The sequence below is a fragment of the Lithobates pipiens genome, unplaced genomic scaffold (assembly GCF_037356315.1).
Source record: "Lithobates pipiens isolate NorthernLeopardFrog02 unplaced genomic scaffold, aLitPip1_a1.2 Scaffold_22, whole genome shotgun sequence".
Lineage (NCBI taxonomy): Eukaryota > Metazoa > Chordata > Amphibia > Anura > Ranidae > Lithobates > Lithobates pipiens.
This window is the reverse complement of record NW_027507784.1, coordinates 101,533,190-101,557,214: the sequence shown is the minus strand read 5'-3', so window position 1 is coordinate 101,557,214 and position 24,025 is coordinate 101,533,190. Positions and strand designations below refer to the sequence as shown.

General features: G+C 43.8%; 1 protein-coding gene across 4 annotated transcripts in view; it reads left to right on the top strand.

Moving 5' to 3' along the window:
* LOC143924007 (neurabin-1-like) overlaps positions 1 to 24,025 on the top strand; it is a 205,903-nt gene that overhangs the window by 99,850 nt on the left and 82,028 nt on the right. For all 4 annotated transcript variants that reach the window (XM_077448012.1, XM_077448010.1, XM_077448009.1 and 1 more), the window contains exons 6-7: positions 11,775 to 11,904; positions 18,854 to 19,009. In XM_077448012.1, the coding sequence (XP_077304138.1) occupies positions 11,775 to 11,904; positions 18,854 to 19,009 (286 nt within the window). The remainder of the gene's footprint in view (positions 1 to 11,774; positions 11,905 to 18,853; positions 19,010 to 24,025) is intronic.

Here is a 24,025-nt window from a genome sequence, read left to right as displayed (position 1 = left end):
AGCGTCACTTGTTGCTAGGCAGAATGGGGAGATGCTGTTTACAACGTTCAGCCGCCCCGTGAGACTATCGCAGGTATCCCCGCGGCGATCGAGTCTGCGGAACCCGCGACCAGACTCACGGGGGTCCCGACCGGCTTAAAAATAGACGTACCTGTATGCCAATATGCCTGCCAGTGCCATTCTGCCGACGTACATCGGCGTGCGCCGGTTGAGAACTGGTTAATGACCAGCTTAATTGTTGATGCAAAGGGTATGTCTGAAGAGTGGCTGCTCTTGGCAAAGCAGATCATTTTTTTCCCAGCTCGCATTAGGGAATGCTAGTTGTAATCTGATTCCCTCCAGACGCTTTGATCTTTTAGAGCTAATTTACAGCATTTTAGTTGGCATGTCCAGTGTTCTTTGCTTTTTTAGATTATTAAAAAAAATAAAAAATAAAAAAAAATAGTTTTGACCTACGCTGTATTGCAACTTTGTTCTATTTTAGGGGGAAGTGACTTGGCACAGCAGAGCAAAACTTCTGTTATATGACATGTTACTACCCTGCATAGTTTTGCTTCCTGCTCTTTGGCTTTCTAGATGTAGAATTTCCTTAATAGTCCTCGGACAGATGAAATGTGTCTGGTGAATGGTCAGTTGTAAGCTTGCCAAGGTAGAATAAAGGCTGGACCAAGCAGGCAGTCCTAGCTTGCAAATAATTTTGTATTTTTCTGTGAGCTCGAATTGCATGCAAATATTCAGCACAGCGGTTATCACTCATTCCACTCGGGCCTCACATGCCGAGCCTTGCTGAAGCCTGAGCCTTATTTTATACCACGTCTAAAACTTAAAGAGGAAGTAAACCCTGATGAGTTTACTTCCTCTTTTTTTCCCTGCAAAGGTAAAGCATAATGGACTACTATGCATCGCATAGTAGCCCATTGTGTGTCACTTACCTGACACAGGAGCCAGCGAAGTCGCGCTGTCCCCTGTAGTCCGCCGCATCCATCTTGCTGGTGGCGTCTCGCAGCTCCGCCGCATGCGCACGGGAGTCGACAAATGAGGCAGCTCCATTTTTGGAACTGCCGCGTTCAGTGCGCCTGCGCGCCGCTGTCTACGGCGCATGCGCCGTAGACAGCGGTGCCCGTTTTCGGGCAAATATCTCCTAAACCATATAGGTTTAGGAGATATTGCTTGGACCTACAGGTAAGCCTTAATCTAGGCTTACCTGTAGGTCAAAGTGGTTTGTAAGGGTTTACAACCACTTTAAATCTCGCTGAAAGGAACGCTAGAATAAACTTTCATACACACTTTTGGTTTAGGGCAACAATACAAAAGATTATATTTTTAAATGAAAAAGCAGATTAAATCTAAACTTCAGGCAGGTATAAAGCACACCAATTAAAGTATTTCAAGCTTATGAGATTTTAGTATTTGTGATCTAATGTGTTAAACCCAAAGGCAAACTTTTTTTTTATTTCAGCTTTTCATCTGGTGACCTGTTTTTCCTCCACCTCTCCAGCAGTATGTATCAGTTTACATGGATGAAGCAAACCACTTAACACTGGATGATTATTTTAAAATCACATCTGCCAAACACCAGCTCACACTTGCTGGTAACTGCTTATAAAGTGTGAGCTGGAGTTTGGCTTTAGTTTTAGTAACCCCCCCCAAATCTGCGGGAGCCTTACATTGCAATGAATGCTCTGCAGGCCCTCAAGAAAAAAATTGATGCACCTTTATTTAAACGTGCAAAAAGGTGCTTTCTCTTTCGTTCATTGACAGATACAGCATCTTCATCTTGACCGTAGGGTTATATCACCCCTTTAGGAGAGGACTAGGCAGAAAGTGTTAAAAACAGCAACACTTGCACAGTACCGCCCTGGGGGGCGATCCTACTGGCTATAACCCCTGGTACTGCATCCAGCAGCTCCAGTTTTTTCTGCCTAGTGTAGAAGGACTTGGCTCCCATTGGAACCATTGGTCCTGGGAATTTTTTATTTATTCTGGATTTTTGATTCCTGTGATCTACAATCAACAGCCGGGCTGGGTGACAGGCTGGATAATATAGATCCTTGTAGTCTTCCCAGCCACCATCGAGAGTGAGCGGGGCCCTAGCTACGCGCTGGGTCGGCCACAACATTCTCTATCTAATCCAGGGGCTGCCGGTGAGCTATATGCTCCGGGGCACACATATGACTGGGCTACTGCTTTCTGTATCAGTGTGCCATGGCCGTCAGCCACCCCATACTGCTCGGGTGATGGGTCTGTCTGTGGAATGTGTCCAGCAGTCCCTGCAGGAGGGGCAAGTATGGTTTCACCTGTCTGATTGGCCTCGGCATTCGTGGTATGCTGACATGGTACGAATGGTGGCGGATGTTCCCTGGCCACTGCCGATGCGAGAGGACCCTGTCGCAAGGTCCAATACTTCATCCTGCTTTACCATCACTGGCTTTAATGGCATGGCTGTTGAAAGCCAGGTGCTAAGGGACCGAGGTCTGTCGGATTTGGTAATATCCACTATGTTGAGGGCATGGAAGTCATCTTCTTGGAAGATTTATCCTCATGTATGGAAGGCCTACTTCTCCATGTGTGAGGAGATGGGGTGACTTCCACGCACATACTCTATTTCCAGAAGCCTGCTGTTTTCACAGCGAGGAGTGGATCAGAAACTTGCCCTAAGCACCATCAAGGGGCAGATAACAGCTTTGGCTGTCTTTTTTTTTTTTATTTATTTTTTTTTCTGCGTCCCTTGGCTGCTCATTCATTGGTGAGTACTTTTGTTCAGGGGTTTTGACATGTGGCCCCTCCAGTTCGACCACCACTATCTCCGTTGGATTTGAATCGGTTGCTTTCGGGCTTCAAAAACCACAGTTTGAAAACATTAGGGGGATTCCCTTTATTGACACGCTCTCAGAAAGTGGTCTTTCTAGTGGCCATTACATCTGCCAGGAGGGTTTCTGAGTTGGCGGCCTTGTCTTGCAAGTCTCCCTACTTGATCTTCCACAAGGATAAAGCGGTGCTGCGTCCACAGCCTCCGTTTCTTCCAAAGGTTTTTTTCGGCCTTTCGTCTAAATGAGGATATGTGCTTCCGTCCTTATGTCTTCGGCTGTCACACCCCAAAGATGTGGCTTTGCATTCCTTGGACGTGGTCTGGGCTCTGCGGGTGTATCTATCTGCTACGGCTCCTTTTCGGAGAAGAAGAGAAGGGGGGACTGGCGGTCTCATCGGCCACCATCTTTTGGTGTATCAGACAGATTCTAGTTCAGGCTTATGCCATAAGGGGACGGGCACCCACCTTTCCTGTCACGGCACATTCTACCAGGGCAATTGGTGCCTCTTGGGCTTTCTGACATCAAGCATCCGTTTCCTAGGTGTGTAAGGCATCGACCTGGTCGTCCATTCACACTTTCACTAAATTTTACAAGGTTGAGGTGAGCGCATCTTTGGATGCTTACTTCGGCTGCAAGGTTTTGTTGTGTAGGTTGCAACTTCTCCGTTGAGGAGCTCTTGTTATGGGTGGAGTTTGTTTGCTGTTCCCACCCCTAGTTTCTTTGACACTGGGGACCATCCTAAGGAGGTGTGGATGCTGTGTCCGTCAATGAACGAAAGAGAAAATAGGATTTTTGCACTCACCGTAAAATCCTTTTCTCTGAAGTTCATTGACGGACACAGCACCCACACCTCCTATTTACGTTTGTACTGCTTTTGACTAACTGAGCTGCTGGATGCAGTGTGAGGGGTTATAGCCAGTAGGACCGCCCCCTGGGCGGTATTGTGCAAGTGTACCTGTTTTTAACACTTTTTCTGCCTAGTCCTCTCCTAAAGGGGTGATATAACCCTACGGTCAAGATGAAGATGCTGTATCTGTCAATAAACTTAGAGAAGGATTTTACGGCTAGTACAAAAATCCAATTTATTTTTTATATATTTTTATTATTTTTTTTTGTGACCTGATTCTTTTATCTATTTAGCTTTTATCTCTGCTGCACTTAAACCCCATTCACATTATGTGTAGTGTAGCATTCCCTTTTTTGCAATTACTTGTTTGCTTGATTCTCACTCAAAAACGTGTTGCGCATGCGGTGATTGTTGCCCCCAAAGAAGCTTAGAGACCAGATTGTGACCCTGAGTCACGAGCATTTATTTATTTATTTTTGTACGTAAAAGGTACGTACGTTTTTTACGTTGATTCTTGCCTGACAGTTGCAGCAATATTTGCGCCATGTTTTGGATTCCATTCAGGATGAATGGCACCCAACTGCACGCTGCTTGTTTTGCTTCAATTTGCAATAGTGGGCAGCAGAATTGGTGATTTTGCCCATGACTCCAACTTGCTCATATGTGAACATGGCCTTAGCATGCTCTTCTTGGTTGCTTGTATTTCAAAGATTACTAGCTACTCTTCATTCTTTTGTCAAGACCTTTTGTACAGGGTGTCTCTTGGCTGTTCCTGTTACTCAATGGGATCTAGATTTGGTTCTCTGGATCCTTCAAAGTCATCCTTTCAACCAATTGAGATATTCCCTTTTTCCACTCTTTCACAAGGTTTTTGTTTTTTTGTTTTTCTTTGGAGGCTATCACCTCCAAAAGACTGGTGTCTCAGTTTATCCTGTAAAGAACCATTTTTGATTGTACACAAGGTTCCTGTTAGTATTAAGGCCTAGAGCCACCTTCCTTCCCAAGGTAGTTTTTGGACTTTCAACTGGGACATTGTTCTTCCTTCTGTCTGGCTCTGGTACATCTGATGGGAATTCCCCTTCGTTGCATGGTTGTGTTTTGTGCTGGCCACTAATTCAATTTAAAGACTGACACTTTTTGTCATTCCTTATGGTCCCCATAATGGGAAAACAAGACTCTTCCACTATTTCTTGTTGCTGTGACAAATCATTGTTCTAAGGCAGGCCATACATGGTGCAGATTTAATTTCTGCAATTACGGGTTGCAGGAAAGAAATTCGCTCAATCCCCCCCCCCAATCAACACAGTGATTGTCACTAGCCACTAGCAATAATCTCAAGTAAAATCCGGCAAGCTGGTTGTGCCCAATAATATCTGATTACAATATAATACATGTACAGACGGGTCCCAGGTTACAAACATCTGACTTGCAAACTGAGGGAGAAAACAGGAAGTGAGAGGAAATCTACCCCTAGGAAGGAAATATTCACTCGGAAAAGGTTTCTCTATTGAAGCTTGATCACCAATCCTTGTTTACACAACAACCCAAAATTTTCAAAATACAATTGTCATAGGTACAGAAGGTGAGGTGAAATCTTCTAAACATGGACACATACAGGAAAACAAATATTACAGGTTTGTTAACCCTTCCCTATGCTATCCAAAAATGTAAATTGTCTTAAATTTACCTGTTCTGACTTGCAAACAAATTCAACTTGGTGATTGTAAAGTCTTGTTTAAAAACCAAAAAAACAACAACAAAAAAACCTGTTATACTTGCCTCCTCTGTGCAGTTAGTTTTGCACAGACCGGTCCAAACCCTCCTCTTCTCAGGACCCTCTTTGCTGCTCTTGGCACCTTCCTCCTATTGAGTGCCCACATAGCCAGCAGCTTTCTATGGGGGCACTGGAGCCGAGATATAGCTCCTAATGTCCATTCAGACTTGGAGCCCCGACCCGGCCTCACACCCTTTCTCTCCTGATTGGCTCACCATGGGAGCCAATGGTGGTGCTGCTTTGTCTCAGCCATGCAGGAGGAGAGTCCCGGATGGTGTGAACATTGCTGCTAGACGAGGGTTTTTTTATTTATTTTTTATCAGAATGTATGAAGATAAACCTTTTGCCTTTACAACTCCTTTAAAAACAAACCTACAGACCCCCCATCCTGTATGTAACCCGGGGACTCTGTCCCCTGTTATTGCAAATCGGGAAGTCCATGAAATCCAAATACTATGCTGATATATAATATAGGATATTCCACATGCACTGATGTGATCTTTCAGTGTAAACACCACCATTCGAGCTCCACACACAACTTGAATGTGAACCGTATAAAGGCTCCAATGCGCTTTCCCCTTTGAGTCAATCCGGGTCATTCCAAAAAACGCCCATCACCTTATTCTTGATATCTCCAGGCCTCTCTCTAATACCAGGTAGGTCCGGCAAGCTCTCCACTGACAGTTATTTAAAAGGGAATAGAAATCGCACATTCATTTTTACCACTTTAACCACTTAAGGACCGCTGCATGTAATACGTCGGCACAATGGCACGGACAGGCACAAGCACGTACCCGTACGTGCTTGCCTTCCAGCGGCTGGGGGGTCCGGTCGGACACCCTCCCGCTGGCTGCGGCGGTCCGTTTCACTTCGAGAGATCCGGGATGAGGGGATGGCCGTTGGTTTCTGACAATCCCCTCTCGATCGCTCCTGGCTAATAAAAAGCGTTGCGCTCTCCTCGGGGCAGTCTTTTTGACCGGACAGCGAGGAGAACACATAGTAAGTGCACCAATCACTACACTGACATGTAGGTACACATTGGCACACAAATCACCCCCCCCCCCCCCCCCCGGTCACAGTGTCACTGATTGCAGTGATCATTTATTTACGGATCACTGCATTTAGTGTCAGTTGTGACAGTAAAAAGTGTCAGGGCAGTTAGTGTTAGGTCCAGGGTAGCCCCCTACCCCCCCCCCCCCCCATAAAGGTTTAACCCCATCTTGCCAGTGTCACTAAGCGATCATTTTTCTGATCGCTGCATTAGTTTCACTGGTGCCGCTAGGTAGCTAGTTATTTTTTTAGGTTCACCGCCAGGTTTTTATAGCGTTAGGTACCCCCATATACAACTTAATAAAGGTTTTAACACCCTGATTGCCCCTAGAGTTAACCCTTTCACCAGCGATTACCGCATAAGTGTAACTGGTGACGCTGGATAGCCAGTTAGTTATTTAGGTTCCCCGTCAGGTTTTTATATAGCGTCAGGGACCCCCATATACTACCTAATAAAGATTTTAACCCCCTGATTGCTCCTAGTTAACCCTTTCACCAGTGATCACCATATAAGTGTTACGGGTGACTGGTTAGTTTGCTTTTTTTATAGCATCAGGGCACCCACCATTTATTACCCAATAAAGGTTTAACCCCCTGATCACCCGGCGGGTGATTTTAATTAGGTTTTAGGGTCAGGGTCTGCGTCGCCCCAGGCATCGCTAGGTTAGTGCCAGTACCGCTAACACTCACGCGCAATGCATACACCTCCCGTAGCGGTATAGTATCTGAACAGCTCAATATCTGATCTGATCAGATCTATACTAGCGTCCCCAGCAGTTTAGGGTTCCAAAAAAATGCATGGTTAGCGGGATCAGCCCAGATACCTGCTAGCACCTGCGTTTTGCCCCTCCGTCCAGCCCACCCAAGTGCAGTATCGATCGATCACTGTCACTTACAAAACACTAAACGCATAACTGCAGCGTTCAGAGTCAGGCCTGATCCATGCGATCGCTAAGTTTTTTTTTTTTTTTTTTTTTTTTTTTTTTTTTTTTTTTGATAGTGGTTTATATTCAAATCCTGAAGGCGGTGCTTGGTTTTCAGGGTCCCGTACGTTGCTAGGCTCCCAAAAAGTCCCCCACATGTGGTATCCCTGTAATCGGGAGAAGCAGCAGAATTTTTATTTTGGGGTGTAATTTTACTTATGCCCATAGCATGTGTGAGCAATATATCATTTAGTGACAACTTTGTGCAAAAAAAAAAAAGTTTGTAATATTCCCGCAACTTGTGGCAAAATATAAAATATTTCATGGACTCAACATGCCTCTCAGTAAATTAGCTTGGGGTGTCTACTTTCCAAAATGGGGTCATTTGGGGGGGGGGGGGGGGGGTTTGTGCTATTTTGGCATTTTATGGCCTTCGAAACTGTGATGGGTAGTGAGGAGTGAAATCAAAAATTTGCACCCTTAGAAATCCTGAAGGCAGTGATTGGTTTTCGGGGTGCCGTACGTGGCTAGACTCCCAAAAAGTCCCACATATGTGGTATCCCCGTACTCAGGAGAAGCAGCAGAATATATTTTGGGGTGCAATTCAACATATAACTATGGCATGTGTGAGCAATAGATCATTTAGTGACAACTTTTTGTAAACTTTTTTTTTTTTTTGTCATTATTCAATCACTTGGGACGAAAAAAAATTATTCAATGGGCTCAACATGCCAGTCAGCAATTTCCTTGGGGTGTCTACTTTCCAAAATGGGGTCATTGGCGGGGGGGGGGGGGGGGGTTTGTACTGCCCTGCCATTTTAGCACCTCAAATGAAATAGGCAGTCATAAATTAAAGGCTGTGTAAATTCCAGAAAATGTACTCTAGTTTGTAGACACTATAACTTTTGCGCAAACCAATAAATATACGCTCATTGACATTTTTTTTTTTTTTTTACTAAAGACATGTGGCTGAATACATTTTGGCCTAAATGTATGACTAAAATTTAGTTTTCGATTTTTCTTATAACAAAAAGTAGAAAATATCTATTTTTTTTTTTCAAAATTCAGTCTTTTTCCTTTTATATCGTAAAAAATAAAAATCGCAGAGGCAATCAAATACCGTTAAAAGAGAGCTCTATTTGTGGGAAGAAAAGGATGCAAATTTCATTTGGGTACAGCATTGCATGATCGCGCAATTACCAGTTAAAGCAGTGCAGTGCGAAATTGTAAAAAGACCTCTGGTCCTTAGGCTGACAATTGTTCTGGGGCTTAAGTGGTTAAAAGCCCCTTAGATATTTATTAAAAACTTCATAAATTGCACTCCTAATGTTGGTGTACTAATCTTGGTCCTAACTCTCCTGGTCTTCTGTTCACATATCCTGTGAATTTTACAAAGCGAATGTTCATGCCTCTGACAGCTTTGGGTGTCAGATGCTTCAGGCCACCCTTAGTTTTATTCTGTTTTATGTGGGCCTGTTGGGGTTTTTTGGTGTTGTCCACCCAACAGTTGATGAAAAAAGAAAAACCTTTTTGGCATTAGCCAGTTCTTCGGAAAGGCGACAGCAATTGTATCAGAATAACTGCAGATTCCATGTCTCATAATGAACGTCAAATTAAACAGATTTTACGATAAGTACAGAAATCCTGTTTAGCAAAAAATAGCAGTTTTGATACTCTGCTTTAGCACACAAAATGCCACCTACCCATCTTTCTGGCAGGGTACATCTCAATGCTGGCTGGACAGGTTGGCAGATAAGTTTTCACATATGTATTTGAATTATTTAGCGGTTTACTACAACTGTAGTAGTGTTCAAAAGTTTACCAGAGGCCCCCTGCCCTTTTCAATTAATCAACAAAATATATAGACCTTAGATGCAGACTTGACTGTTTTTCCACTGATCTGACCTGTGTGGAGCTGAGCAGTGTTTGCAGACTATTAGTAGTCTGGGGACGCCACTGTTTAGTTACGCTCTTTGGCCAGAAGCCAGCACTCCTGTTTAGTTCCACTTTACCCATTCTGTCCACACCAGCTTCTGTTCACATAATGCCCCTGTCTGCTTTGTCCAAAACACTTGTGCCCACTTTGTTTAACCTCTGTTCTATTGTGGCTGTAATATTTATTAACCTAGAGGTGATGGAGTACTCTCATGCCTCATTTAAAGAGACTGTATACACTTCACAGTTTAAAGTGCAGTTCCAGGCTTTTTTCAGTTTATTAAAAGTCAGCAGCTATACTTTTTTTTTTTTTTCTAGCTGTTGACTTAGAAGGTGTGGGCACCCGGCCATGACAGCTTGCAACTTCATGGCTGGGCGGGCAATGCGCACGTCGCGCTGCGCTCTTTGAGTAAATGGGCAATCTTCTGGGATGTCAGAAAATTTGAGGGAGGGGCCACCTAGGGGGAGAGGAGGAGTCTCCTAGGCGGCCTGAAGTGCAACAAGAAGTCCCTCCCAAAACTAGACACACACACACACACACACACACACACACACACACACACACACACACACACACACACACACACACACACACACTGCCAAATGTGGCATGAATGGTGGTGACGAGTGCTTCCAGCGGAAAGTTCCACTTTTGGGTGGAACTCTGCTTTTAAGGTGCTGTAATAAGGCGTTAATTTGAAAATTGGTCCTAAAATGGTAATGATAAAATGGCCAACATCCCTTGAGTATAGTAAAATTGTGCTTCCTTCGTACTGGTGGTGACTAGGTGGGGAATCTCCGGCTTGTCGTTTTGGAAATTTTATTGGGTATCTGGGAGCCATTTTTCCTTTTGCAGGCAGACAATTTGATTTAGGTTCACTTTAGGCTTAACCACTTCAGCCCCGGACCATTTTGCTGGTCAAAGACCAGACCACTTTTTGTGATTCGGCACTGCGTTGCTTTAACTGAGAATTGCACGGTCATGCAATGTGGCTCCCAAACAAAATTGACGTCCTTTTTTTCCCTCACAAATAGAGCTTTCTTTTGGTGGTATTTGATCACCCCTGCGGTTTTTATTTTTTGCGCTATAAACAAAAAGTGAAAAATTTAGAAAAAAAAACAAATTTTTAACTTTTTGCAATAATATCCCCCAGACCTATATAAAACTTTTTTTTTTTTTTTCCCCCCACTCAGTTTAGGCCGATACGTATTCTTCTACATCTTTTTGGGAAGAAAAATTGCAATAAGCGTTTGCTTTGCGCAAAATTTATAGCATTACAAAATAGGTGATAGTTTTATGCCATTTTTATAAATTTTGTATTTTTTTTTTTTTTTTTTTTTTTTTTAATTTTTTTTTTTTACTAGTAATGGCGATCAGCAATTTTTATTGGGAGTGTGACATTATGGCAGACACATCAGACATTTTTGACACATTTTTGGGACCGTTGTCATTTTTACAGCAATCGGTGCTATATAAATGCACTGATTCCTGTGTAAATTACACTGGCAGTGAAGGGGTTAACCAGGGGGTGGCAGTGTAGGGGTTAAGTGTGTCCTAGGGGAGTGTTACTAACTGGGGGGGTGTGGCTGTGTTGGTGAACACTGATCTTTGCTCCAATCACAGGGAGCAGCGATCAGTGTCACTTGTCGCTAGGCAGAACGGGAAGATGCGGTTTACATACGCATCTCCCCGTTCAGCACGCCCCCCCCCCCCCCCCCCAAGAGACGATCGCGGAACTCGCGACCGGGCTAATGGGGGTCCCGGCCGGCATGCACTGGCGCGTGCGATGGCACAACGGCAATTTCAAATGGGCATAACTGTACGCCAATTTGCCTGTCTGTGCCATTCTGCCGACGTACGTCATTGTGCGCCAGACGGGAAGTGGTTAATGACTGTAGAAATAAACATCTACAGCCAAAAACAGCTGCTGTAAAAACATCAAATGTTCAGTGTGCCTGAGGCCTTACAGTTGGACAGACTTGCCAATGAAAGATTCAGTTCCCCGCGTTCTAGTGCTGGGCTGTACATGGGGCCTTGATTCCAGCCTTTCCTAAGCCCACCAGTCATTTAGCTGTAAAGTATTCAAGCCTCTGCTAGCGGCTACGTTTTTGGCATTTGATAGTTTGCTGGGCTTGTCATTAGCATGGGGGTGAGCTTGGCAGCTTTGAGAGAGGTTGGTGCTAGTGCCTGCGCCTAGTTTCCAGCGTCCTCCCGAGACACAAAGGAATGGAGTTGTAAGTAGGCAAGAATGACTATAAAATGTATAACAGTTTATAAGTGTCAATGCACAAGTATTAAAATTGGCTTAATATGTTTTTATTTTTTCTGTAATATTTGTTCTCTGTGAAGTTTACATGCTATGAATCTGTAGCATGATAAAATGTCTTGCTTTAGTTTTTTTTTAGTTTTTTTTTTTTTACTTTCCCCACCTTAGATTTCATATTGGGAGAGAGAAGCCGGGAACACAGAGTGAAGTGGCACGTCTTATCAGTGAAACCCTGGAGCAGGAGAGATGTCAGCAGCAGATGTATGAGCAGCACTACTCTGAGGGCAGTACTGGGCAGGTAAAATGAAGGACTTGCATATGCCTTTTTAAAGTACACCATTGTCAATCACGTTAACTAATTCAGTACTAAGAAGGCATGGAGGCCACCATGGCTGACCAGTAAAAATGTTGCTTGGCGGTCATGACATTGTCACAGAACTGGGATGCAGGTATGTAATTCTCTCCATGCCTGCACTACAGTACTATTAAACCATGAAATGTACAGAAACAGACATTAAAATAATTATGCTGCTGATTTTGCTAAATATACCCCATGAAAAATAAATATAAGGCCAAATATCACCTCATTAAGCCCAGCACTGAGAATATTAGTGAATATACAATCTGTGTAAGCCCAACTGTGAAAATGCTACTGGGTTTCCCTGAAAATAAGACAGGGTCTTTGTATATGTATATGTATATGTGTGTGTGTGTGTGTGTGTGTGTGTCAGCTCAGGAGTCATTAGCTTTATGAATTTAGGAATCCCAAGTGTGAACTGAATTAAAATGGTTGTAAAATCCTATAATCCACTCTATTACACAGTGTTATATAATGTACAATGTGTGTTTCTGTAATCCTTATTGTACCAAATACCTTTTGTTACAGTGCCGCTCACCTGACTTCCCACTTCTCCCGGGACCCTCCCTCTGCAGTGCTCGGAGCGGGGAAGAGAGCTGTAGGGAAGGTGTTTGGCACAATAATATTACTGAAACACACATTGTATATTATATAATACTGTAATATATAATATACAATGTGTGTTTCAGTAATATTATTGTGCCAAACACCTTCGCTACAGCTCTCTTCCCCGCTCCGAGCACTGCAGAGGGAGGGTCCCGGGAGAAGTGGGAAGTCAGGTGAGCGGCGCTGTAACAAAGGTATTTGGTACAATAAGATTACAGAAACACACATTGTACATTATATAACACTGTGTAATAGAGTGGATTATAGGATTTTACAACCACTAGGGCTTTTGCAGCCATCCTAGAAAATCACATTAGGTCTTATTTTTGGGGAAACGCGGTACATGTAAAACATTTTGTATTTCTGTTAAACACCATGCAAAGTATCTCACTGTACAATTATATTGAACCCAAATAAACAGAATCTTATAAAGATGTGTATTGCTCATATAAATGCAAAGTGACAATTTATGTTGATAAAGCTAAAGTGAATAGTTAGCACTCAGTGCTCATCTTTTTATAGTGAGATTCACTTGTGCTACTCTTCCACCTGTGCATATACTGCACTTACACAATCTTTGTGCCTATCTTTTCCAAGAAAGGCAAATAAGCGCATTGATGTAAATCGCAGACTATCCAGGTCACCTCTTTCGAGATCATCACTCTTAAAGTGGAAGTAAAACAATCGATTTTAATGGTTTCCAAAAGTCACAATTGTGATATGTCCTGGGAAAGTAACTGTCACATTGGTTGTGCTCTTAACCAAACTGTTAAACCATCCAATGGCTGGTGTCAAACCTGATCACATGGGCAGCATCATGGCAGTTGAAGATTAAACTGAGACCAAGATGGCAGCTTTCTCGTATGAAAAAACGATAGGAGGGATTAGTTCTGCTTTAACCTCTCAGTAGCTAGGATCAGACGGAACTATCGGGAGATAAGAAACCCACATAGTGTAGTATATCCCTAGTATTAAAAAAAAAAAGGGAAAAAAAAGCTCTCACAAGAGACTGTATGGCATACAAAAGATAAGGAAATGTTGTTGATCACAAGCTGGTGACCCACACTTCTCTGCTCCACTGAAATGGATGCCTGGTGGCCCCCATGCTATGCACAGACTGCTGCTCTCCAAATGCTTTGAGGCGGAACTACCCTGCTTTTGGAGAGCAGCAGTTTGTCTGGACCTGTGCTGTCTGTGTTTGTGTCCCTCAACAGGTTGCAGTGCAGTGGATGCATTGGTGACTTCCTGGGATCAGTTCCTCTGATCTGTACCCTCCCTTGACCAAAACTTCTTCCTCACCTGTTACACAGGATAAAGGTGCAGGGTATTGCAGTGATCCTGACCACACCGGCCTCGCCGAGAACCTAACGCGTTGTGGTATGTAGATGACATAGACCTCTTGGCAACCGAGCCATGGGCTATTCCAGATTGTTCAGAGGGTCTGATATTCCATCCTGCTTTAGTTAGTTTTGGATAAATAGTCTTACACCTGGCTTTGTAAGGGGGTGTCCCCTTTTCTGTATGGCGATTTGAGGTAGTTGGCCTTGCTGCTATTACCCACCCCTCAGATTTATTGCTTTGAGACATCCTATGTAGTAATGCCTATTAAATGCCTATTAACCTATTAACAATTAATTGTCATTTTTAATGTATGATTAAGAAATTTGCATTTTCTTTATCATACATCACGGGACACAGTTAGGCTATTATTAATTTACTTGTTTATACGCCATCTTTAGGTGAATGGACACAGGTGGATGAAATCTTAGACAGGAAGTCCGCCCCTATATAACCTTCCATACAGAAAGTACTTCAGTTATTTATTTTTTATTTATTTTTACACCAGTGACTGCAAGGTGGATGGGCACGTTTCTTGAGCTCTCTGCCACACCAGGTCGTGTCCCTAAAGGGTTCTTATTAGGAATCAAAGGATTGACCGTATCCATTTGAAGAGAAGCTTGTATGCTTAAATGGTAATGAATAAATGTTATATATTCAAAATTGATGGTAAGAGGTAATCGCCCACACCTAAAATACCAGCACTGCGCTCTTGGGGAAAAAACAAAAAATATCTAAAGCAGCCACTTGGATAAAGTAAATGTGTAAACAATATTCAATTCTCTGTTGTACAAACACCCCCAAATAGTAGAAGAAAATAGTGGCGCTGATGCTGAATAAAAAATAAAGAAACACTAAAATATCAAGTGAACAAAAACTGCTGAAATTCCAAATAGTGTCAAAAATAACAAGTTGCTAAAAGACTACGTGTATGCTTCTGTGCTCTAAGTAACCCTGTGACAAGTGAACAAAAAAGATATAGGAAAAAAAAAGCAACGTTCATTTAACACAAACACAAACCATGCAAACAATCTATAAAGTGGGAAGTGTAAAAAAAAAAAAAAAAAAATCACAAAAAAAGTGTCTAAATATTTCTGTGATATGATTCCAAAAAGTCCTGTAATTATATTCTTCCACCACACCTGTGTCAGTGACTCCTCTCTTTAAGAAATGCACTCACCAGCTTCTCTGCCTCACACTCCCTTGTTTGGCCAAAATCACCTTATCCCACACCAAAAGGGGGGTGAATATAAACCTTCAGACTCCCATCATATGCCTCCAGGATTTATCCACACATTAATGATTTCTCCGCATGTAAATTAAAGAAGTGCTCCAATAGTGTGATATTGTACTTTCAATTTAATACAATTATAAAAAATACTTCCACCATTACACAAACATTATTCCAATTCACATCAAGCGAAAAACCTTTATCACAGAAAAAGCATTCCATGCAGTGCATAAACTATGTGTTGCAGTCACGGCGGAGCCAAGGTGTGCGGTAGTTTGTAACCGCCTCACCACTCAGATCCAAGCTTCCACTTCTTAGTGCAGCATCTCTCGTCCCAATGGCTGGTATCACACGTGAATGATTGCCGTACGGCCACGCTCCGACATGTTTCGTCACAAGGACTTAATCATGGGATTCTCTCATGAGTTTATGCACTGCATGGAATGCTTTTGCTGCAATAAAGGTTTTTTTGCTTGGAATAATGTTTGTGTAATGGTGGAAGTATTTTTTATAATTTTATTAAATTGAAAGTACAATATCACTTATTTTATTTACACGCAGAGAAATCATTAATGTGTGGATAAATCCTGAACTTTTTGGCATCACATCATGTCACAGAGAAATATTTATAGACACTTTGTAGTGTTTTTTTTTTCCCCCACTTTATAGATTTTTGTTTGCATGGTTTGTGTTTGTTAAATGAACGTTGAGTTAATTTTCCTATATATTATTTTTTTTTTTTTTGTTCACTTGTCACAGGGTGAGAAAAAAAATTCCTAAGTGCACATAAGCATGTAAGTAGTCTTTTAGCATCTAAGGCTGGATTCACATCTATGCATTTTTAGTGCTTTTTGCAGGTTTGCATAGGTGTGAATCCAGCCTAATGGTTTGTTTCATCAACTTGTTGTTTTTGGCACTATTTGGAATTTCAGCCGTTTTTGTTGACGTGGTATTTTAGTGTTCCTATACATTCTTCAGCAATTTATAAACATCAGCGCCACTATTTTCTTCTACTGTTTTTTGGGGGGTGTTGGTACAACAGAGAATTGAATATTGTTTACACAATGAATAAATGATACCCGAGCCTTGCAAAGAAGACTCAAGAATCCTGTAAGGTTTTGCCTGTAATGCAACCTTTGGGCGCTGGACCCCGCATAGTGGAATCCTGGACACCAGAGCTAAGGCATTCCTGCAGGGTGCTGTACACATCCAAGGGAGTGGACCCCAAAACATGAAAAGGGTACCCAGTCCTTGAAGGTCCCTAAGTGACGGAACTTGCCGTGATGGGTGAAGATCGGGCTCTTTGTTTCTAAAGCTGCCCTGCGCCTGGACGGGTAGGTGAAACCCCCTTATTTACCTACTGTGGGGTGCCGAAGGGATTTTAATAATCTGTCCAACTAGTTGGAGGCTGGACACCTGTGCGCCGTGACCATGGGGGGGGGGGGGCGATTTTGGGCTACCTGCGGTTGTTTGTAGGACAACCTTTTTTTCTTATCTTGGTTGGGTTTCTTATGGCTGGCCACACGCGAGGGTGTGCCATTGCACATTTTGGTTTGCCATGGCATGCGTTAGTTCGCCAGAGTACATGAGTGGCTGTTTGGCGGCCATGGCGAATGCAGCTTTGCTACAGACATTGTGCGCACTCTGCGCCGCTCATGTGCCGTAGCCGGATCTTGGCACATGAAGATTCACGTCATGTGTGAATACAGCCGTGCGCATTCGCTGGGACCGTGCACGATAGTATGCGCACATATGTGCAGTGTTCAGACGCACAGCCATCTTATTTAAACAGAGAATGGCTATCATGCGGCACTTCCAGGGGACAGCTGTGAGACACCAAGCAGCCTCTGTACTCGTCACTTCAGCAGTTCATTTCTCTTTATCTGGGTCACGTGAGCCACCAGGTGTTGGTTGGCAAGCTAAGGTGCTTGGCAGGATTGTTGCAGAGGGGGCTTGGGGGGGTGTAAAAACGAAACCCAGGTACTCCCTTTTTGTGACTTGCAATGTCCTCAAAATAGAGGAGCGGCACTAACACTACAAGGAAGGACACATCTGTGTCGTCGGTAGCTTCTGAGTAGCCTATTTGAAACCCTAGTGTTGTATCCTCTGAAAGACCAGAGTCTTCCGGGAAATCTGAGCCTCTACAAATGTCTGGTATGGTGCCTACTGTCAGCGCTGCTGCCTCACCTTTATCAGGTGGCGTCAGCATTTCATTTAAATCAGGACATTGTTTTGCTGCCTTTTACCTAGGCCATGTTCCGCGGAAGAGACGACTGCATTCCTTGGACATCGTCTGGGCAGTCAGTTTGTCTAGATTTGCGGAGATCCGTGGATCAGACTCCTTTTTTTTGTTTTACCAGAAGGACCCAAGAAGGGGCAGGCAGCTTCCAAAGCTTCCATTGCCAACTGGGTCCGCCAGTTGGTCATTCAGGCCTATGATCTGAAAGGTAAGGCTCCTCTGTTCAGGGTGAGAGTTCATTCTATCAGGGGTGTTGGAACCTCTTGGGATTTTCACCATTAGTATCTATGGCTCAGATTTGTAAGGCTGCTACCTGGTCTTCAGTGCATACGTTCACAAGATTTTATCAGGTAGATGTTGGAGAAGCTGAAAATTTGGCTTTCGGCCGTAGTGTACTACAGGTTGCCATTTAAAGTCTGATGGCTATTTTTGTTTGGCAGTGTCTCCCTCCCCTCAAGGCTATTGCTCTGAGATGTCCCAGTAAGTAATAGCCTAACTCTGTGTCCCGTGATGTATCGTAAAGAAATATATTATAAAATTAATGGGTGTTTTTTTTTTTTTATACTTACCTGGAAAATTTTCTTTGAATACATCACGGGACACGGTCTATTACTGGATTATATGCTATCTTCAAGCGAATGAACACTGGTAGACCGTCTTGGACAGGAAGTCTGCCCCTATATAACCCTTCCCATACATGAAGTAATTCAGTTTTGTAGCAAGCACGGAATCCTTAAGAGAGGAGGGACCTCTGTGTCCCATGATGTATTCAAAGAAAAGGATTTTACAGGCAAGTATGATGAGAAAATCCTTTTTGGTTTACTTGTAAAATCATTTTAATTTTTAAATAACAGGACACTGAATTCCCTCCTAAAGCTTTGCCATACTTGACTGTACATTTTACCTTTTTTTTTTTTATTTTTTTTTCCTTTTTATAGGGGTTGGTTCACAGTAGCAGTTAGGTTGGGAGGCAGTTAAACCTCCATGGTTGAGCCATGCTTTTACTGCCCCCCAGCTGCTACCCAGTTTAGCTGCAGCAGCTGTGATGCTTTACTGTTACTTTCAACCACAGCAATCAAGGATTAAACCAGGCGGTGAGGAGGCAATACCATGCCTCATCTGTGAAATGCTTTGAGGAGTGGCCGAACGCTGATTGCTCTTCAGAGATGAAAGCTCATGTGAACGAGCCCTAAGAGCTCTTCGGATAAAACAATAATACTTTGCAGCATCTGTAATCTATAAGCATTGCAGATGGCTGCTGACATGTTCGTTGTGTTCTCTTCTAGAATGCATTGTTAGTACAAGCATTTTGTGTGCGTGTGTGGTTAGGACCTAAAGTTTTGTAACACTCTTCAGATCAGCAATGGCAGCATTCATATTTCTGCACAGCAAAACGTTGTGAACTAACCGGGAAATTGTTTCTTTTCCAAGCTTGTATCTGTGGGTTGCCTCACGTATATTTATCTTGTCTGCAGGAAGAAGACTTTGACGACGAGGACGACGATGATGATGATGATCATCTAGAGTCCCAGTTACATGGCAATTCTGTGGAAGTTTTTGAGCTGCCAGAAAACGACATCAGTTTCTCTTTAGATATGGACACGTCACAGATGGCATTAAAGTTTAAAGAGGTACTTGAATTTGAATGTTTTGGCATTTATTTATTTATTTTTTGTTTCTATTGAGCCTTCATTAGCTACTAATAGTCGGCGGGATCTGTTGATTTTAATTTCCCATCTGTCCATGTTTGGGTTGCACCGATACCACTTTAAGACTGAGTGCAAGCACCGATACTTTTTTCAAGTACTTACGGATCCTTCTTTTTTTTTTTTTTTCGCGTTACAGTGGCACTAATATGGAGCACTGATGAGGCATGGACTGTCAGTCTTATATATTTTGTGTGTGTGTATAATATATAGTGTGTGTGTATGTATATGTATGTATATGTATATATATATGTATATATATATATATGTGTGTGTATGTATATGTGTTTTTTTTTTTTTTTTTTTTTTTTATATAAATCAACCCAATTGGGGGGGTGAGGAGTTTAGTAACAAGCACCGATCTCCCTGACATTGCAGTGATACCTCACACATGATTTGAACACACTTTACGTTTGTGGGGGCAACTTTCGTATGCGTTTTTATTTCTTTGGACGGGGCGCTTTTAAAAAATATATTTTTTACTGTTCCTTTAGAAAAAAAAGTTATGATCACTTTTTTTTGCGGTCACAAGGAATGTAAACAATCCCTTGACAACAGTAAAAGGCAGTGGCAGCTACTCCTTATGGAGAGATCTGGGATCTAAAAGACCCCAAACCCTCCTCTGCCCTTCAAAGTATTCAAACCGTCAAAATTTGCATTTTTTGAATACCTTTTGGATTTTTAAAAATCTGAAGTCGGTTGGGGGGGGAGGAAATGAGCCGCTCGGTCGTTGGCACAAGCAGCGAGAAGGGACATTAGCCGCATTGGTTATCACTTGAAAGCCGACCGCCAGCTCTAAAACAGTAACGGGTGATGCTTCTGGCTGTACAACCACTTCAAAAAAATGACGTACAGGTACGTGATTTTGCATGACCTGATTAAAGTGCAAATATGATGAAGCACTGCATGAGTGAGTTAGCTGCGTGTGTCTGTGAATGCTCTGCCTGCTCGTGTCTGTGTCAGATCTAATGTCTATTTTAGCTCTCATCTTCACTAGACACCCATGGATTGTGGAATATATAGTTTCATCACAGAAAGTGTTAGGCTGGTCATACATTATACAATTTTTCTTCTACAACTTTCCTTTTGATTTACCAAAACCATATAATATAAGGTCAAACCTAAACACTTTATATTTTATATGCAAATTTTATATGCAATGGGGCATGCCCTTGTACTACACAGTTGAAGGTAAATCTAAAGGAAACTGAACAAGAAAATTGTATAATGTATGGCCAGCTTTAGATTTCACACTACAGACAGGAGTTCTGCATGAACCTGTGCAGTGCCATGCTGAATGCCTCATGTAACGGGCAACAAATTACATGAAACTACATGATTAAGAAGGTGAAAAACTGGAGGTGTATGTGGAAATATTTACCTTGCCTTTTTTAAAGTGATTGTAAAAAAAAACCGCTTAGACTTGCCTGCCCTGTTGTAGTGGTTTTGCACAGAGCAGCCCGGATCCTCTTCTCAGGTCCCGCTTAGCTGCTCCTAGCTCCTCTCCCTGTTGAGTGCCCCCCCACAGCAAGCAGCTTGATATGGGGGCACCCCAGCTCCAGTCAAACACAAAGTTGCCATTCAGCCCTGCCCCCTCTCTCCTGATTGGCTAACTGACTTTGACAGCTGTGGGAGCCAATGGCATTCCTGCTGTGTCTTAACCAATCAGGAGGAGAGTCCCGGACAGGAGGAGGGACTCGTGGACAGAGATGGGGGTGCTGGGGTGGCTGCTACACACAGGCTTTTTATCTTAATACATAGACTGCATTAAGATAAAAAAATAGTCTGCCTTTACAACTCTTAACAGCATTTAAATTCTGGGGAGAAAAAGGTCTACTTTAATCCATTTTCTTCCTGTTTTAAATTGATACAGTAAGCTTGTCTAATATATGGTTTTACTACTTGCATGCTAGACCATTGGCCCAATGTCGCTTCGCTTCATTGCAGATCCCCTGGCTTCAATTTGAAAATATATAAATTTACCAGTTCTACCTGCCAGACCTTTTATGGCATACCACAGTTTGGCCCAGAGAGACTAGCCCTCTGAACAGTATTTGTTTGCAAAATCTATGGTCATTATACCACCGGAAATTTAAACTGCTCCCCTAGGGCCACCCTATCTTCATTCCTAGGAGATGAGATTCCCCTCAGCCTTTGTTTCACCTAATGACTTCCTTTTGGTTGGAGTTGAACACCCTCACCAACTCCCTAACACACAAGGCTCGCAGTTCTGCTCCTTTCCCCATCTCCAACAAAAATATGATATCCTGAGGATAGAATTTTTTTATTTTTTATCCCTATACTCCCTTCACGCTAGATCCAGATTCACAGAATCTGAATCAATCTGTTATGACCCCCTTGTCCCTGGAGGAGTTATATCTTAAGATATAGCTATCTAAATGGGTTGCACTTACTTGAAAAGACCTCAACCATGGTTCGATGGGAATCTGACATGGGTGAAGAGTTTACCACAGAGGAGTTTTTGAACATGCACAAATGTACACATTCCATGTGTCTCAAGGCGACATTGGTGAAATTACATACTAGATGGTACCTGACCCTCTAATAAAGTACAGTTTTAGGCAGTGCCAAGCTACAGGCTCATTTCTCCACATATTCTGGAGTTGCCCAGGCCTTAAGCCGATTTGGCATCATGCTGCCACTAGAGTGGCCCAAATGACAGGGTCTCTCATCACCCTGATTCTACCATTGCACTAGTCCCAGCGGCCCCTGTTCTGACGTGTCATGTGGACCAGGACCGTTCGGACAGTGAGAATGACTCTGTCTGGGTTAGCGCAGGAAAAAGCGCTAGTAGGAGCACTTATCACAGCGGTGCGGGATACCCTGAAGATATAGGATGCAGCAAGGACATCTACAGAGGTGGTGGCCCCTTAACAAGGCGTGGGGAAGCCCGCAATGGGCCTTTTCAGTCCAGAGAAGAATGGAGGTACGTTACCTCTTTTGAGGAGAGCCTCCTGAAAAAATGGGTGTTTCCGGTCGTTGACCCCCCCCAGTATCCAGGTTGCATAAAGTAACCACGATTCCGGTAGAAGGGACTTCAAGGACCCTGCCGTCAGGAGGGCAGAGGCAGTGGCCCAGTCCATGTTTACGGTGGTGGGGGTCAGCATTACGACCTGTGCTGGCCATGGCCTTGGTGTCACAGCCGCTTACTGAATGGGCAAAGTTGTTGCACCGTGAATTGGCGAAGATGCCACAGACTTCCCCGGTCTGCATAGAACTGGCAAATCAGTTGGTGCATGGCTTGTGATGCGGCCCTGGATGTGGTCCCCCTGCTCTCTAGAGCATCCGTATCAGCAGTGGTACTACGATGCCTGATTTGGCTGAAATGCTGGTCTGCAGACCAGGCATTTAAAAAAGCACTGACGGATTTGCCCTTCCAAGGTGAGGGGCTGTTTGGAGCCTCACTGGATGACATTATTAAAAATGTTACTGGTGGGAATAGCACGTTGCTCCCACAGTCCATAAAGGGTCAAGGAGCCACGCCGTAGGCAAGGGCCCTCTTTTTCCACTGAGAAACTGCTTTTTCGCCCACCCGGGTTGGCAGGTAAGAGCTCCCAGTCCAACAAGGCGCCGGCTGAAGGACAAAAGCGTCCCTGGTTTCGCAAGCCAAACAAGTCTGCGAGCAAAAATGTTACCGCATGAAGGTTTGCCCCCGCCCAACTCTCGAGTGGGGGCCACCTTTGGGAGTTTGCAGCTCGCTAGACCTCCCTACTGTCCGACCAATGGGTCTGCGAACTGGTTTCATTGGGATACAAGAATTTCTTTCTTGTCCAGCAAACAGATTCTTTCCCTCCAACCTTAATCTGCTTCTGGCTCATTGGAAAGCCCTGTTCTTGGCAGTACAGGACCTGCTGCTGCGCGCGGGGTGAGGTCTCTCCGGCACTTTGGTCCCAGAGATCGTTTCTTCCTCTCCATTGGACAGTGATCACAACGGACACCAGCCTGACCGGTTGGGGGGGGGGGGGGGGGAGTTTTGGGCATACATTTAGCACAGGGCCTTTGGTCGCGGGAAGAATTCCAACTGCACATCAATGCGCTTGAGCTTCGGGCGATCAGGCGGTGCCTCTCCACATGGTCACGGAGGCTACAGGGGCGTCCAGTCAGGATCCAGTCTGACAACGCCAGTGGTGGCATACGTCAACAATCAAGGGGGAATGGCTGCAGCACGGGAGGTCGCTCACATCCTACAGTGAGCACAGCAGCACCTGCTGGCCCTGTCGGCCATATACATTCCGGGCATAGAGAACTGGCAGGGGGACTACCTAAGTCGTCAGATGCTGGACCAAGGGGAATGGTCATTGCATCCGAATGTATTTCGGCTCCTGCAAAACATCTGCGGTGCAGATGTTTTGTGTCCAGGACAAGAGACCCCCCCCCCTCAACTAAAGCTGCTGCCACGTCTGCTAGGCTGAGGGGATTGCAGTAATTCAGATTGGCCCAGGTTGGCCTCAGTGTCCTTGGTACGCCGACTTGGTGGCGGATGTTCCTTGGTGGCTGCCGATGCGAGAGGACCTTCTATCGCAAGGTCTGATACTTCATCCTGTTTTTCTGTCGCTGGTTTTGACGGCATGGCTGTTGAAACCCAGGTACTAAGGGACAGAGGTCTGTCAGACTCTGTAATTTCCACTATGCTGAGGGCACGGAAGTCCTCTTCTCGGAAGATTTATCATAGTGGAAGGCTTGCATCTCCATGTGTGAGGAGGTGGGATGGCATCCGTGCACATACTCCATTTCCAGGATACTGCTGTTTTTACAGCGAGGCGTGGATCAGAAACTTGTCTTAAGCACCATCAAGGGGCAGATATCAGCTTTGGCTGTCTTTTTCCAAGGTCACTTGGTGACTCACTCATTGGTGAGTATATTTTGCGCAAGGGGTTTGATACATAGCCCCTCCGGTTTGACCACTGCTACATCCGTGGG